General features: G+C 34.1%; 1 protein-coding gene across 4 annotated transcripts in view; it reads right to left on the minus strand.

Annotated features, from left to right (window-relative positions):
* LOC137399802 (zinc finger protein 296-like) overlaps window positions 1–18,886 on the minus strand; it is a 60,507-nt gene that overhangs the window by 30,752 nt on the left and 10,869 nt on the right. For 3 of the 4 annotated variants that reach the window (XM_068086031.1, XM_068086030.1, XM_068086028.1), the window contains 4 exons: window positions 15,778–15,978; window positions 12,025–12,094; window positions 11,872–11,911; window positions 3,984–4,053 (listed from right to left, as the gene is read on the minus strand). In XM_068086031.1, the coding sequence (XP_067942132.1) occupies window positions 3,984–4,053; window positions 11,872–11,911; window positions 12,025–12,094; window positions 15,778–15,978 (381 nt within the window). The remainder of the gene's footprint in view (window positions 1–3,983; window positions 4,054–11,871; window positions 11,912–12,024; window positions 12,095–15,777; window positions 15,979–18,886) is intronic. The other variant, XM_068086029.1, reaches the window with a different exon arrangement.

Raw genomic sequence — 18,886 nt, forward strand, 5'->3', positions numbered from 1 at the left:
TAGAATAACGTCACTCTTGAACATCTAATTGTGTCATTTTTTGAGACTTTCCTTAATTAATAAAAGTGAAACGTGACAAAAAAATCGTCATCGACTAGCATTTTATGAAAAACTACATTTATCATTTAAAACGGTAGTTGCCTTCTCTTAGGGTATCTAAGATATCGTTGCTTGATCCAAAAGTGGCCTAGGTCTGAAGGCCGTGCTGGGTGAAATAATAAAGTTTCTTTATTATTTGGATGTTTTATGTTATTATTTGTCTGCAGCGTGACGCACGCGATATTGACAATTGAAATCTTTATGGCAATATATTATTCAAATGTGAGATATAGCGATAATCATGATGACATTTAGAACAAAATGAGACAGATAAAGTTATTTATTCAAGCCTAAATCGGCATGCTGATTTATGTCTCGGTAAACCTTGACAAAGGGCAGTCTTCAGAATTGGCTTCGATTGCCAGTTTAAGACTTCCAACTTATTTGACTGAAGACTTCCAAAAATGTTTGTTATTTATAATGTTTATATTATTTAAACAAAATTACGCTCGATCATTCCTAGACCTTGTAGTTCTATTATCGAAACATAGAAGTGCTTCCTTGACTGAAGATTTTACAGAGTCTAAAAAAGGCAATGAAATAACAGCCCATTTGTAAGTGTTTATTTATAGAATTTAATTAAAAGAAAAATTAAATTAAGAAAAAAATTAGCCTTACTATGAAATACCTGATGCATTATTATGAATAACTTTCAAACAATAAAAGAAGGCAAATTGAAATGTTCAAATGCTTTTTCAACTAATAGTTTTGAGATATTTTTCCTTGCAAATCCTTCTTTAACAAATTAATAACTTGTATGCCAAATTTACAGATATTGTATCAAAATTTTCATTTACTAACATAAACAATGACTTAGTTATAAAATGTTTAGGTATGTCAAAATATAATTTACTTACAAAAATTAAACTTCATAAATAACAAATGTAAAATAAGAGTGATGGTGTAAATAAGAGCTTAATATTATAATTTCAAAAACTAAAGATACAAACTGACCGAATGATTTGAAGTATTTATTTTAAAAGCCAAGGCTACAGATTGGTCAAGTGGTTTGAGGTATCAATTTTAAAAGCTAAGGCTACAGATTGGTCAAGTGGTTTGAGGTGTCAGCTTTAAAATGTTCAGGCTACAAATTTGTCAACTGATTTATATATCAATTTTAATTGGGCAGCATTTTTCAAGGACTAATATTCTATTGATATATTTAGGTGCGTAGTTGGTCCACCTGACAGCGGGCAATCAACTAGGCTACAGAAATGTGTCTCCAACTACTGAGTTTACACCTTTTTGTTTTACTTTTAAAATTGTAGTTGTAACCGATTACTGTTTCTATTTTTGACATTTGATCGCATGGGTAGACAGCGATGTCTTGGTGGGTGGTAGCCACTGGTGTGCCTATCTAATGTGACAAGTGAGGATATAATTAAATGTTTTCAAAGCAGATGTGTTGCCATGGTGATTAGATATATTGCTGATAGAAAACATCTCAGACACTTACATGCCAGAAATTTGAGTTCCACCAATTTTTCCATGAGTTCCACCAGTTCCACATCAATATAATCTTTTCCTCTTTTTCTACTTTTTGAACTGGATGCCAAAAATATCTTTTGGTTTTATTAAATAGAAGCAAATCTTATATTTTAAAAGCGTTAGTAGGGCTAAACATTGCATAGATTTTCTGAAATACTATTAATTTTAGAAACCAAAGGTTATAGAACTGGCTCAGCTAGCATTTAGGTTTGGTTGGATTTCACCCCTTTGCTCCTCAAAGGACTCCTCAAATGTCGGGAAACAGTTTTTGTTAAAATATCAATAGAAGTTGGATTTTTCAGATTGTAATAAAATTCTAGGAAACAAATTGTCAGTATCCTAAAAATTAATACAGTGAAACATGGATAACTCAAACTTCACGGGACCGAGCGAAAGTGTTTGAGTTATCAGAGCGTTCGAGTTATCAGAGCACAGTCACAAGTGAATGTATTTATTAGTAGATACATATACAAACTACATGTATATATAAAACTAAAGTATAGGTTGTTTGTTGTAAGTTAAAGGGCATCTGATGTAGAGTTTTTTAAAGTATTTATCAGAAAGTATAGATACATGTATTTTTATACACTTGAGATTTGTGTGTTGTTTTAGGTGATGTGACTGCCAGAACTTTTTCAGATTAAAATTGGCAAAACCTAATCGCGATTAAAACGCTCAGAAGACATTTTTTCTTCTGAGTGTTTTACTCGAGATCAATTTTGCCAATTTTAATCTTAAAACATCTTGTCAGTCACATAACCTAAAACTGCAAACAAATCTCAGCCCAATAGAAAAATATCTATTCTTTCTGATAATTTTTAAAACTGGACATGAGTAAACATTTATGACCAATGCAAAAAAGCATGCTTTACATCTGATCAGTTGTTTCATTTAAAAAACTTATCGAGTGTAGTCTGTGACAAGGTATTTTTTTGACAAAGATCAACAGTGTGACTTATTGTAGAAATAGATTTTAAACAGTTATTATAGTCCTTAAAAACTTGTTAGCCTTTTCTAACAAAATTGGCCCATCGATAGGTACGCCTTCACTACACACTTGTCTAAACCAAGTCAATAATACACCATCCAAATCATCGTGCGACGTTGAACGATCTCTTAGCCTTTATGAATTTTGGTCACATAACGATCTTATTCTTTCTTTTTGTTTAATCCATGTTGACACTGTACTTTTTGGAAGATTTTCTCTTTTTGATAATGCTGATAGCTTTTGTTCTGCTTCGATTTCCTCGAGTACTTTAAGTTTGTCAGAAGGTTGCTACGCTTTTCTTTGCTTGCGTGATGCCATCGTAAAGCGGATGTCTGTTGTAGCGGACGCCAAGCCACGAGCCTATTTGTGACATTTTATTTTTATGTATCCGCATATAATCACTGTTAAAATATGTTTTTTGCATGCTGTGTCTATCTTTATTAAATTTGTATCGCTAATACCTTCCAATGTTTATAGCTTGGCCGTAACTAAGCGAGCGTCTTAGCGACCCTATTAATCATTTTTATACGATTTCTTTTTCGGTTCCATTATACGGTATGGGGGAAATTATACGTACACTATACGCGTACTAAAAGCGCTTTCGTTAAGAAAGCAGAGTAGTTTCAGCTCCGCGACTAGTGGAAACTCCTTCGAAATAAATTGAACGGAAACCGTTTGTGAATTCGGCAAAAAACTGTTCGAGTTAACGGTGCCGAGGTCGAGTTATATAAAGCCATTTATCATTGCGTGGGAACGGACCAAGCAAATCCATTCGAGTTAACCATGTGTTCGCTATATCCGAGGGCGAGTTATCCATGTTTCACTGTACATATACAGTATATAGACATATTGTATATAGTTTTATATGAATAATAGAAAAAATATTAAGAAGAAAATAAATTTTCAGTAAAAGCGTTACAAATCTGTTTCGTGTGATGCACACCTCAGGCGCGGTTTGACTAAAGATTTTAGTCAAACCGCGCCTGAGGAGTGCATCACACGAAACAGATTTGTAGAGCTTTTACTGAAAATTTACTTTCTTCTCAATTTTTTTTCTATTATTTGATATTCCACTAATTATCTTTTTGGTTTTTAGTGTAGAGTTCTCTTTTTATATGCTTTTGCACCTGTTTTTAGTTATTATACTTATATATAAATATATATACAAACATATATATATGCATATAACATATATATTATATATTAGTAAGTCCTTTATTTGTAAGAGAGGAAAATTTATGAAAAATAAATAATAGGGCCTGATGGGCATTTCTTCTCTCTTTTTTGCGTCATATCTCTGGCTTGACGTCAGCTCTAAACGCAAAGGGTATTTGGGTCATCAATTTGCCCAAAACAGGCAGAAATAAATAAACCATGACAGTAGCAAGCTTATGAAGAGTTGTGTTACCTGGCAGTGTTGAAAGCCTTGCTGGGGTCTGCTGGCCAGAGCTCTCAGTCATCAGGGTGCAAGCCATTGGCTGGTAAAGGAAAGAGACAATGCCAGGATTGCTTACAGAGTAAAGCCTGAGCTAGATAACATCAGCATATTTTTTAAATGCGTGCAGTCTCATATCATGCCTTCAATCTTGTCGCTGTTGCACCGAGTTGGCACAAGACTTGTTTGGTTGTTGCGTAACATTACGTAATAGATCAAAAAGCCATCATTGCATAACTAGAGTTATTCTCAAACAGGCCAGGATAATGACCCACTGAAATGAGTTGACGCTGCGCCAAAGTTTTTTGGAAAGGCATCAAAAGATCAGACCTTGTGACTAGACAAACAAAGAAGAATGGCTGTTACGTAATATGCATTAGCTGAGTCACCCTCTGGCAGCGTTAGCGAACCCGATCTACTGTGACAGTTGATGATGCCGAAATATTTGCTAGACCTCAACAGTGTAAGCACCGGGCGCAGTTACGATAGGATGGCAGACTTGCGTAAAGCAAATAAGTGGAATCAGGACACTTTGTAAATCGACAGCTTTGGGAGTAGCACTTTGTAATGTTGAAAGTTAGGCTATAACAAAGAGATTATCAAGGGTACATTGCTGTGACAGCTAGGAAGTAGTGTATACCAGCGTAAAAACAGTCATAATTGGCACCTTGATGTACCAGTGTATTCAGCCGATTATGGAAGAAAGAACAGAATGCATGGCTGTTCTTTGCTCTTGTTAAAATTGATAACCATTTATAAGTGCTAGTCTATGTAGATTTCCAGTTTAAATTAGCCAAAGGAGAAACGACAATGATTTATAGAATAGATTTGTAATTTATTTGGAAACCAAAAAAAACTAAAACGAGTTTTGCTTTTTACCAGAATTCTTTTAAACGCTGTCATGTTGTAAGAGTTCTGCGAAAGTCTCTCTTGCTGTCTTGCACAAGTTGTATAACATACCAGAGTACTAACCTCGCTCTACTAGCAGTATCACTATACATACATGTAAGTTATACTACAGCATAAATATGAGCAAAGTATGAGATGGCCATGATTGGTAAAACCAGAATTGTCAGCTCAGTTTTTCTTGAGTATGTATCAGGCAGTATTATTGGTTGGCTGCAGTTATATTAAGATGTGTCTGGTTCATAGCACAAGCGTTGTTTTACGAATGCACATTGTTGATGAGATTAGGGTAAATCTTTGGCCTATCATTCTTTCTTGTTCAATATTTTAGGTAGCTAAAGTTCATACACTAAAAGTAAAGTTTTATTGTTATGTTTTTTATAGTATATATATAATATATATAATGGTTTTATAAAAAACTTGTCTTTTTTTATTTTTTTTACACAGGTCTCAGTGAAGATGTCTCAGTGCTTTGATAGAACCTCATGTATATTTTTGACTCATGTGATACAACCGAGTTGCATTTTAGTTTTCGTAAATGCTGACCTCAGCGTATGACTTTTAAAGTGAGGGAGACAGTATGCAGATCACTTATGGTGATGGTGATGATAGCTGGCAGCTTGTGATAAAGTCATTCAGTGTGTTTCCATGGTCAGTGCTAGCAGATTATAAGACATTGTAGCACGGCTCATCAAACCGCCATGGAAACATTGGATTTTGTTCAGAGAGAAGTTTTTGAATTTTCGTTTTATCCAGAAAGTCTGAGTTTCAGTTTTGTGTCTAAAAAGTGGATTTATTCCAAAATTTTTGTAAACAGACAATATCAACCGCAAGAAAAAAATATATATTTTTAAAACACCAGCTGCAGTTGCCATTTTTAAAACACCAGCTGTAGTTGCCATTTTTAAAACATTAGCTGTAGTTGCCATTTTTAAGATACAATCTTATGACACTTTCAAAATGCTAGCTATAGCTGTCATTTTTATAATACCTGCTATAGCTGCCATTTTTATAATGCCAGCTATAGCTCTCATATATAATACACTAGCTATAGCTGTTATTTGGCAGATCTGTTTAGTAGAACAAAGATGCGCCGATTTCACTGCTTTTAGAGATAATATGTAACACATACTGTAGTAAATGCATGTTCTTTCGTGGTTCTATCAACCTATCAACTCAAAACTATGGAAACTTTAGCTAACAATTTCTATCACTAAAAACAATGTCTACATGACTAATAAATGACTGCCTTTGAGTCACCTTTAAAATCATCTGATTAATGAAAACATTTTACATCTGGTGTTTAATACATTAACAGTGGCCTTATTATAAAAAAAACTAAATGATGTAAGGTTTGTGGTAACAGATGGATTTTATTTAAGTGTTAAAATACTCTAGCAAAATATTTTTTTGTAGAAGAGAAGTCTTTAATAATAAAATACAATGCAGTACAAAACTGAATGGGTTCTAAAAATAAAACTAACTAATGTTATTGTGGTAATTATACTGCGGTGCAAAGATAGTTTTAGAGGAAGACATTATGTGGTGCTGATATTTACACACATATATCTGATATTCAGGAGATCTATTAAATGAGATCACAAGTCTCAATGTGCCTGATTCATCAAACTATAGGCTGTATCTTCTTATTCACAGGCAGATTCTTATCACATTTCCCTTACGTCTTAAATCAAGACCCATGTGTTTTCATTGATGATTTTATGCTCTTTAACGCTCTTATATTTTATATCATTTACTGTCGCGCAAAAAATGTATTTAACTTTTAGTGCGTTATGCCATCCACCATCTTTAAACCTAGCATTAAAAGTCAAATATTTTTGTGTGCAAGGTTACATACAAGTATAGTGTACTAGGCTCCAACTATTAAAGATCGCTTCTGATCAAGTCATACCGACGATCTTTGTGTGGTTCACCAGAAATACTGATGGATGTCATAGCAGTACAGAGCAATGTCAAAGCCAACCATAATCATTCTTCTGTTGGTCAGTAACAGAGCAATAATTGAACACTGGTGGGCGGGAGTCCATATAAGAGCCATGGTTCTCATTATAAACTGCTAGTAGGGCCCTACCTATGATAACTAGCAGTCTCTAAGAGTACTAAAGAACTCAACTTGGAATCTGTTGAAACTCAACTTGGAAAAGCACTCTGTTTACTGTCAAAGATTTTTGAAGAAATATTTTGCACATGTATCATACCTACTAGTTAAACGAGATCAATACTGAATTGAATGTTGAAACGCCAGCACAAGAGTATAAAAATGTTGCCACCAGCATGTAGTTTCGGTGCTATTATTTGGCAAAGAAAAGTGATTAATTTCTCACAACTTCATAACATACCAGAAAGGTTTCTAAAAAATCTGACTTAGGATATGATGAGAATCGTATACTAAACCAAAGCCGGACAAGACAACATAACAATCACCCCTATTAAGTCACGGCTTCTAGTTGAGCAACAGTATCTAATGAGTCCTGCAAGACTCGGTTCTGTAACAGAAGAGTTAGTGACAGAAACTTCGAAGGTTTCTGTCTCATTAAAGACAGAAACTATCGAAGTATAAGAAAATCTCCTGTAACAGCAAACTCATGATCTCTTGGAATCATCATGAATTGGATGTGAAGGATGAAAAACCTCTTGGGTAGGTAAAGTAAGAAGAAGCCTCTCGTCCGTATAATGTGAACAAATCACTGACTTTTATGAAGTCATGTTACTTCAAAAAAGCCTGTCAACTAGCAGGAGAAAATTGTATAATCTAATATTAGCCAAACTACATCTCAAGATAGTCAATGATTGTTAGAATCATGAGTGAAGTGTCAAGGTTTAATCCCATAGCTCAAGGTTTTCAAAAAAAATAATAGCCAAGATGGAGATTTTTTAAATATAATATATACTAATAAAATAACTTTATGCCTTCTGTTGAAAGGGTTGACCAAAGAACTGGTATGATGTGATTAAATAATCTGAGTGCAATGGTGGATTGTTTAACATTCAACAATTGAAAAACCTACTTGTAGTGGTTGGGAAACATTTAATATTTCACATCCTCTTTGTTGTGCGAATATTAACACAACTTATCCCATGATATTACCTGATATAAACTTTATAAATGAATGAATATGAACTTTGTTTAAGGTCAACGTACGAAGCTAAAAAGGTCATAGAAATTATGACGAAATGATAAAAGTGATTGCTGTAGATGAAGGAAAGAATAGTAATTTGCTCATGAGACTAGTGTGGCAACGCGTATCAGATGTGTCGCTCAATCTTTTACAGTGACGCCTAGAGGAATGAATCAGACAGTTGAAGAGCTAGACAGTTGTTTGAGTACAAGCTAAAGTTACTCTGTTAGTAAGAAAGATGTGTACAAGAAATAAATACTCCTAGCAAATGGCTCACTCAGCTAGGTTGAATACTAAAAATAAGTATTAATGGTAAAAGAGGAAAAGGAGGCTCATAGTGACTGAGTTTGTATCAGAAATCAGGTTGTTGATTTGGTTTTTGAAATGCAAAAGTTAGCGAGAAAGGCAGTCTAACAGCATCAATTATATTTTTGAAGTTTTTAACTGAACCTAACTTTAAAAAGTGGCTGCAGTCTCAAAGAAAGACTAGCATGGATGTAAAACACAATACGATCAATAAATTGTGAGAATTTTATGATCAGTCATCAACAGAATCTCGACCTGAATGCCAAAAGTCAGCCATTATGCAAATAAATAAAACAACTTAAAACAACCGGGCCATATTAAGACCTGGCAAGACATAGGTTAATAATTCTAAAGACCTAATGATTCTCTACAAAGAGCTGTTTGGTCAAAAAGATATATAAATTTACTAAACTAGAAAAGCCTGATAACGTTGTTAGAAAAGCAGTTTTGAAAAAATTATTTCTAATGACAGATGCTGGGATGGAGTAAGGAGTTCATCCAATTTGATAAACATGGATTAAGTAAAAAACCTTTACACATCTGATCTAGTAGATCACTTGATGGCCAGCAGTTCAACATCAAAGGGTGCACGACTGCCGATGAGATAAATTAACTATTTAAATGTCCGAAACTCCATTCTGCGCACATAGATGATTGACCTATGACCTATGATTGACATAGATGATTGACTTGGAGATGGTGTAAGAGTTAACCTAGAGAGTAACTGATTAAACATTGAAAAACAATGAACCAAACAAGAGTGGCGTATATCAAGTGTGTGCTCTTTTGCTTGATTGCATGAGGAGAAGTTGAATAGTACAATAATTAACCAACTGTTCAGCAGAAAATGAGATTGGCTGAATGCCATGACTGAAAGGAAGAGCAACTTTTGACCCGTTTGACAATGTTTCTCAGAAGTGACAAGAGCTTGTTTTTTGTATTGAAATATGTGGGTCCTTCATCATTACGTAACTTTAAATATGATCTTTGATGACATCAAATTATCTGATGGCCATATTAATGATAGTGAAAACAGTTGAATGTGCACTGTGATTTACACTCATACAGCCAACTATAGAAAATTATTCCCAGAAAGGATGTAAGAGCATAGAAAGATTCGGAACAATTTGTTTCAGACTCAAATTGTTTTTGTTTACTTTGAATATAAACATTGCCATAACTCTTCAAGCTCAAAACAACTGACTACCAACTGCTGTGTAAGGTGAAGCCTTACATTTCAAGTTCGGTATCAAAAGGTTTTATATAGAAGAAAATATACATCATTGCAATGTAGTTTTGTTATGAGAGAAGAAGTTTTGAGGATGAGTGGTACTTAAAGTACTCAAAGTACTTAAGGTACTTAAGGTACTTAAAGTGGTCTTTGCTAAGCATCGTGGGAAAAGTAGCAACTCATGATCAAAGTTGAGAGATAAATTCAAAAGTGAAACCTTGGCAACTATAAGATATAGCAAAATATCAGATATAGCAAAATATCAGATATAGCAAAATATCAGATATAGCAAAATATCAGATATAGCAAAATATCAGATATAGCAAAATATCAGATATAGCAAAGTATCAGATATAGCAAAGTATCAGATATAGCAAAGTATCAGATATAGCAAAGTATCAGATATAGCAAAATATCAGATATAGCAAAATATCAGATATAGCAAAAGAACAAATTGATAAAAACCAAGTTTGGCAGCTCACACTCTACATAATTTTTTACAACTGTTTCAGGCCAAACAATATTATCTTAATCAAGAGTAGCTTTATTACCGTTACCATTAATCAGCTATTACCAGCCTATTTACTTTGTTAATACGCTTTGCTGAGAAAGTTAAGTTTGTTGCTAGCTACTGTCTATCGTTACATGCATTAATATATCGCTATTACAATAGTTTTAAAAAAGTTAGCAAAGGTTAATATTGAATATATTTTGTTTGTTTTTTAGTAAAATTATTTTACGTATTATAAATGCAACATGCTAAGTTTTTCATTTTTAATTTTGGGTATGAAAATAGCTAAATTTTCATACTTACACTAAAAGTGCATTCATGAAGTATTGTATACTCTGTTATTTGAATACCTAGTCACAAGCATTTAAATGTTTAACCACACAAAGAGGCAAATAGAGAAATAATTTTACAACTAGTTTTGGTATAAATCAAAACATGTATAAGATATGCTACTGCTTCAAGTTGTTTAAATTTTCATGTTATACTTCTCTGAAGGAGATTTTAGGTGGTTGATAAAATTCTGCAAGCATGAGAAAAGACGTTATTTTTGACCTGTTGGTGACTTTAAGGAAAAAACTAAATCAAATTGAATTATAATTGTGGTGTCTTTAAATTCGAGTTTGATTTGTACGCGACTCAAACTAGAATTTCAAAAGCCTTGCATTCCAAAGAGTTATGTTCTATTTAAAACAATGACTCCCACAACTATCATATGTACAGGACAGTATATTTGAATATGAAACACCTTCATCTAACATAAAAGAAATAGTATAATCAAAAATGGTTATTGAATTTTTACCTTCAAGACAGGCAGGCACATTAGGGTTTGAATGAAAGACAGGTGAGATCGAAGAGAGGGGTTAGTGGCAATACGGAATGTAGGCGTAAACCTAACGGTTCCATAACCATGTATGACTAAATCAATCACGGTCCAATAAACAAATTATGGTCACAAACCAATAAAGAAAAATGCATCTATACAACCTAGTTGAAAAATTGAGCCAAACGCTCTTGTCTCTGCCTGATTCATTTTTTCTCTCTGCTTTTTTGCCGCTCAAGTCAAGCTTGTGTTTAAACATTCAGTTAAAGGTTAACCAAACTTTCAGTTTGAGTTTGTGTTCAAATTTTGAAAAATGTATTTATCAAGTGGCTAGTATTTCAAAGTACCACTGTATTGTCTCCAGGATAATTTAAATTCTGGATCAAATTAGTCTGATTCATGTAAGAGTCAAAACAAGCTTGATTCAGCCTCCATCTTTGATTGATCTCGATAAAGTCTCTTGCTTGGATGATTATCAATCTCAAAATAATGTTGTTATGTAACACAATTAAATTTATCTGCCAATATTCCATGCAAAAATTCTCTCTGAAAAATTATGAGCAGTTATGTACCAGTCGGACCACTGATTTTAATGTCTCCACTCTTCCCACTCCAATTCTATAAACTTTTAGTTCAACATATTTTCAATTAGGTTGAAAACTAAGTGAAAAGCCCCAATGATAGTTGATATACAATCTGTTATGAGAAGCTTGTTTATTTTTGCTGATAACTTTCAAGCTAAATAATAATTCAAAAAAATCAGCTTTAGCCACACTCATGAAAGGTAACATAAAAGGTTATAACATGTCTGATGTTCTGCTGACAAAAAAAACTGTTGTGATGGTTGTTTATACCAGGCTTGACAGTTTTGGCAATAAAGATTCTACCATTAAGAAACAATCAGAGCCGTAAAACATTTATCAGCGATGCTTGGTATCAGTACTTACACTAGCGGAAGTGCTTCTATTGCGCTCTGTCAGGTCATCTCTAAAACAAATTCATTGTAACGTGAAATAAACTCATTGTGTAACGTCAAATACGAACACATAGTTGTACAAGAAACATCCACAGGTAATGCAAAGTATTTTTTGCAATTTTACCTCATATCTGATGAGCTGAGGCTAGGAGAGCTTGCTGTTTGTAATGAACCTGAGATTACTTCATCAGACTCTAGAAATAAAAACACTAATAAATGAGAGTCTCTGTGTATCAAAGCTAGTGAAGCATGCTTACAAAGAGTTTGCCTCTACATTAGTAGCAAGGTCTACTTTCAATCGACTTTGAAAAAGTTGGAGTGCAACTTTAAAGGCTGTTCCAAATAAGCAATTCATTTGCAAGAAGTAGACATTTTATCTGATTTTTAATAAAAAGAATTGTGCACCTGAGTCTGCTCACAACATAAAATGTTGATTTAGAGTTCTTTGTATCAGAAAAATCTAATATGAAACTAGTTTTGACTAATATACACCAAAAACTGAAATTTATACTTTTCATCGTTTCAAGTTTTCAACAAAGCTAAAACAGTGCAGTGCAGTTTACATGAAACTATTTTTCTAAAATAACTTGCAATCGTAAGCTGTCTATGACAAATGACACATGTGTAAACAGAAAATCATGCCTAGAACAGTTAGACTAGCGATAATCAGTAGCAATACTCCCTGTGCAACAGACAGAAAATTGTTCTTTATTAGAATGTGATTAGCAAGGTTAAGAAGATTTATGCAGCACAAGACACTTAAAGTAACCAACAGCTGAAGACGACCTCAATTCCTCATACATCAGATTATGTATTGATTTAAAGGTTTGCTAAGTTGTATTTCATATGCCTGGACATGATCTGCAATGGCTGAATAATTGTGTAGAGAATAAAGCGACACAGGGAACAATAAATTCAGTGGGTTAGATTGTTGTCTAATCCTTTGTTTCAGTCTCATTGTAACTGTTAAAAAAGTGTTGTTTTTATGATGTGCTGAAATAAAAGTTACACTACAAAAGGCTTATTGTAGACTTTTCTAGCTTGAGGCCAAACAGACAGTATAAAACTATAAATAGATGAACTAATAACATCCGGTGAGACTGAGGAAGTTGTTTTTTTCTGTAATGTATCTGCTATATTACTACTGGTATCATGGCTGTTAAATCCATAGACTACAACTGAGAAACATACAGTACACAGACACAACTCTGTGAGTTGTATTTCAAAAACACTGCGTTTCTGGAACCACACATTGTACAAAGTTGTGTTTTGTGAAACATACTGTGTACAGAATTTTGTCTCCTGAAACGCTCTGTGTACAGAGTTGTGTTTCTAAACATTCTGTGTACAAAGTTGTGTTTGTCTTCATTATAGTTTTCTCTTCCTAATACAAAATTCTTAAGCAAAAATCATGCTTACAGTTATGTTTTCCTTTTCTTATTTCTTATTCATGAGAAACACAGTGAAACATGATTTCTGTAACAATTTTAGGGTTCTTCTGTCTCCCACAAATAATTCAAGTCATGCAGAGGTTAAAAATAAGAGTGTCTATGGATGTTTCAGTTTTCCCAGCATTCTGATAAATCAAGAAGAACTTCTTGGCACAGATGTATGAGATTATAGGCCTACCAAATGCATGGGTAAATAAATGCAACAATATAAAACATAACTGAAGTCTGTACTTGAAGCCATCATTATGGCATGTCACAAACAATCAGAAAAGCTGATAGACCTCTTGGTAGTTCTTCAAAGTTTTGGACGGAAAACTTGTTTTTCATCAAATGAACCTCTGGAATGGCTAAAAAGTTGTTATTGTTATTGAAGTTGTTTATTCTATTAATAATACTTTGTTATACTAAATTTTGAGAAAATGTCATGCGAGGAGTCAAATAGGAAACTAACCTTTAACAGGGCTATTTTACAGCCTAGCTCAAGTAATATAACTTTGAGTGCAGATTATTGTATGTGTTCTAGTCTCCACCAGTTGGTGGTTCTTTGAAGATGAAGCCAAGCAAACACAGCAAAACTTATAACATGGTGGATGTCCTTGACTTAAACCTGCACAACCAATTATAGCTCAGGCCTATTGTCCAAAACCTCCTCATCCCAAATAGAATAGCATTGAATTTTGTAATCGATCTATCGACCTTTTTATTGAAGGATAGTTGATAAACTAAAAACTTTACAAAAATTATTGCTAGTAATAGGTATCTTTATGGTACCTTTAATGATGTCAAATCACAATATCTGTGTAAGTGATTTCATATCATGAAACTGAAGATTAGAGTTTAGTTATAAGGAATTTCATAACAGATTATGCTATGGATTGTCTACTTCTAATGCAGTCTGAGTCATGCCACTTAGAAATGGTTAATAATGTCTGTTATTCTTTAGATATAGAACTAGAAGTTACATATCTAAAGAATAATAGACAGTTATTTTTGAAGTTTTTGTTTAACAGCTTAACAAGAACACCGATCAGCATGCCAGTGTTGCTATTTATGAATGACTGACAGTGAAGAAGTCATCTCATGAGCTTTTGACCTCATTGTGAACTTATTTGAAGTGTATACTAAATTACCTTTGATACTAATTATATGAATAGAAAGAGATGACAGCGCCAGAATAATGAAGCGAATGTTTGTCTGGCTGAGGAATTGTAAGCTACTTGACAGTATAAATTGATTCAACATGTTGATTCTAGCATCATCATGGTTGTATTTTTATACTCAAACAGGTCACAATGCAAGCATTAAACTCTGATCTATTTGTATCAAAAACCTATTTACTCTATACTAGCAGTAAGTCCAGTGTTCGAGGTTTGTCTCAGAGTACGAGGTTTGTCTCGGTGTCAGAGGTTTGTCTCAGTGTCCGAGGTTTGTCTCAGTGTACGAGGTTTGTCTCGGTGTATGAGGTTTGTCTTGGTGTACGAGGTTTGTCTCGGTGTACGAGGTTTGTCTCGGTGTACGAGGTTTGTTTTGGTGTCAGAAGTTTGTTTCAGTGTCCAAGGTTTATCTCGGTGTCAGAGGTTTGTCTCAGTGTCCGAGGTTTGTCTCGGTGTACAAGGTTTGTCTCGGTGTACGAGGTTTATCTCAGTGTACGAAGTTTGTTTTGGTGTATGAGGTTTATCTCGGTGTCAGAGGTTTGTCTCGATGTACGAGGTTTGTCTTAGTGTCAGAGGTTTGTCTCAGTGTCCGAGGTTTGTCTCGGTGTACAAGGTTTGTCTTGGTGTATGAGGTTTATCTCAGTGTACGAAGTTTGTCTTGGTGTATGAGGTTTATCTCGGTGTCAGAGGTTTGTCTCGGTGTATGAGGTTTGTCTTAGTGTCAGAGGTTTGTCTCAGTGTACGAGGTTTGTCTCGGTGTACGAGGTTTGTCTTGGTGTCAAAGGTTTGTCACAGTGTACGAGGTTTGTTTCAGTGTACGAGGTATGTCTCGGTGTACGAGGTTTGTTTCAGTGTACGAGGTTTGTCTCGGTGTATGAGGTTTATCTCAGTGTACAAGGTTTGTCTCAGTGTCAGAGGTTTGTCTCAGTGTATGAAGTTTCTTTCATTTTTAATCAGATGGTCAGCAGAAGATAGTTAGCAGGAGATAGTCAGCAGGAGGTAGTCAGCAGGAGATAGTCAGCAGGAGATAGCAGGAGGGTGTTTATGAAGCTTGTTTTCAGCAACCAGGTTGAACTTTGACAACGAACTTTTTGCTGACTCGGCACCAAAAAATTTGTTTGGCACGAAGCATGTCTTTAAAGTTTGGACAAAGTTAGCGAATAAACCTGGGAACGATAGCACTTAAGCAGCCAGAGATTTGTGACATAACTATGCTGAACAAAAACAGTCCAAATTTTAAAATGCTTTTGTTAGTTGAATAAAATTACATACCATCTGTCGCCAGTTGTTGTTGACGATGAAGAGGAAATGCGGCATTCTTATGTAAACTAGCCTCGGAGGATTTGATCTCTTTGCACAGCTGTAGTCGATGGCTTACTTTGAGATGCTGGAGGAACTGGAGAGAGCAGGGTGACTTGTAGGAGCAATGTACACAGACTAGGAGGTTGCAGCTTTCTTCCTCATTTAGACCTGCTGTGGTGATAAGATGCTTTCAAGTTTTAAAATAAGAAAAATAAATGTTTCGGCTGATAACTGTATTCTGTGAGTACGAATTCATGTCTTCACCACAACCTCCTTAGCATTTCATTCATAACATTTCAAATATTTTATACCATAATAAATTATTTATCTTGCTCTATTTTTTGATTTCTTGATTTTCTTTTTTATAATAAATTGATCATATATTGTTTTTTTTTAATTTAATATTGTAAAAATGGTTATAATTGTACAATACTGTAAAGATTGTAATGTAATCTAAATGTAGCCTACTACAGTTAAACCCCGATTACAGCTGAACCCCTATTACAGTTAAACCTCTGTATTACAGTTAAACTTGTATTACAGTTAAACCTGTATTACAGTTAAACCCCTATTACAGTTAAACCCCTATTACAGTTAAACCCCTTATTACAGTTAAACCCCTATTACAGTTAAACCCGTATTACAGTTAAACCCCTATTACAGTTAAACCCCTATTACAGTTAAACCCCTTATTACAGTTAAACCCCTATTACAGTTAAACCCGTATTACAGTAAAACCCCTATTACAGTTAAACCCCTATTACAGTTAAACCTCTGTATATGATATGAAGTAGTTAAAATGGTTGTAAATTGGATCAAAAATTCTCTTAGAAATACAGTGTAGTTCATTTACTTGGTTATAGGCCTACAGCTAAATCAATGATTTGTGTAACTCTTTAGTAATACTACAGAAAATTACCAAATAAAAAAGGTGTGTCATAAAGAGACGCTGAGAGAGGTTTAAAAAGAACAATAAAATTACTAAAATGAAGTTTTATTGTTACTTTTTCATCGGAGCAGACAAATATAAGTGCACGCTGGCAGTGCATGGGTTCAGAAGGCAATTTAACAAGCTTACCCCGTATATTTCTCACAGTGTTCATCATTACTTACTTTTAGCCTCTTCATCAGTACTTATAAAGTGGCAATACTTTGAGAATCTTTGAACATCTCGTTTTGAAAAGTGTATAAAGTGCTTAGTCAAATATTGACCATAAATTTGACATTGTATGTTCAAAATTTGGTTTTGTAAATGAATCGTAAATACGTGTAGCAGTTTGATTGTATTTTAAATTTGTACTTATTGCAATATTGGTTGTTTCCTGGTACAGGGTCTATCCTTGTATCTCATGTTCTTGTTGTTGATAAACAAAGGAGTCTTAAACTTCTATCATAATACTATAAGTGAGGGTCATTTACGGTGGCTTGTACTCTTAAAATTATATAGGTCACTTGATGTAACTGTGTTACGCAACAAAAATAATTGTTACATAAACATGGAGCTTTAATTTAATTATGCAGATATTAGATGAAATCATCTAGTGTAGTGTTAAAAGGTGGTACAAAAAATGGAATTCAACAGGCAACATGTATCAGATAAACCCAATTACGATAAAATGATGCGTAATACAAGTAGTCGCAAAAGGATATAGCCAAGTATGCAATTAGTTTTTAAAAAACACCAAACGCAGATGTGTGTGTTTGGACATGCAGTCACCTCCGGTTAGCCATTTGTGTCATAACAAGCCTGTACTCTTAAAGGGGTCACTTCGTGTCAGGATATTATCCTGGTAGACTACTTTTAAAAATTGACACTTGCTGTCTAAATTCAGAACTTTTTCAACGCATCTCAAAAATACCTGCCACCCATTAATCTTGGTTATGCGACTCTAACAGCCATGAACTTCTCTAAGATGTAGATTTCTCCATAAGCGTAGCTTCTTAGATTTCAAACGGTAAAAGTAAAAATTCCAACAACTTATAGGTTGACATCCTAACGAAGAAAAACTGCTGTCGGCTAAAGACGCTAAAATGGTTCTACTTTTTCACTTGTTTAAGATTTGTTTTGAGAGAGTTTTTTGACTGAGTCAATTACAGACCCAAAGTCGCTAGAGGATAGTTAAGTAAAAGGAAACATATTATAAACTCAACTGCATTCATCAAAAGTATTCCATTTATTGTTCAAATACTGAACTAGTGGATAGATTTATGGTCTTCTCACATATGTTCTCACATGTGACAATATGCTCTTTTATAGTGCTCTATAGTCATAATTGCTTCAAATTTCTCACAGAAAATCATTATTTTTTATACTATAATGTATAGAGGTCCACCAAACTTTTTGCATATGGCAACAAAAACACATGAAAAGCAAATTATGTATTATTAATAGACTAAATTATTTATCTTTGATGTAATTACGTCGCTGAGTAACACAACTATGATTTCTTTTGAGATATTTTATGGCGGAGAGGAAGACACATAAATCGTTGTCAATCAGCTCAGCTAGAATCAACTATAATAAAATATAAATAAAAGCAAATACCCTATAACATGACGGCAGGCATACAATGGCAGCAGGTATAACATTATGGCAGGTATGCAATGGCAGCAGGTATAACATTATGGCAGGTATACAATGGCAGCAGCTCGACCGACAGCACTTACGCTTGTAAAGTTAATATTTCAAGGCTCTATTTCTAACCCCATGAACATGTTATGTCTCTTACGTAATGCAGAAGACGCAAAGACATTGACAGTTCTAAATAATAGATCAAGCAGGAGTTTGAAATGTTTGTCTTTTAACATAAGCCAAGTTTGCGGTGTATTTACGTTTGTGTGCCAGGAAACACGCGTGTTATCACATGAACTTTTAAAACTGCAACTTTGTTGTGTTGAGCTAATCGGGATAGAAGTCATATTAATTGTATTATTCATGGACTGAAGGAGTCTGAAGGTGAACTAGGAGGCCTTGTGAACCGCTCATTAATGCACCCAAAATGCAGTTGACGCTCTGAAAAGCTGATAGGAAGCAGAAAGATCGAGATTAATCAATTGTCCTTGACACTTACAAATTGTA

This window comes from Watersipora subatra, chromosome 7 (genome assembly GCF_963576615.1).
Source record: "Watersipora subatra chromosome 7, tzWatSuba1.1, whole genome shotgun sequence".
Taxonomy (NCBI): domain Eukaryota; kingdom Metazoa; phylum Bryozoa; class Gymnolaemata; order Cheilostomatida; family Watersiporidae; genus Watersipora; species Watersipora subatra.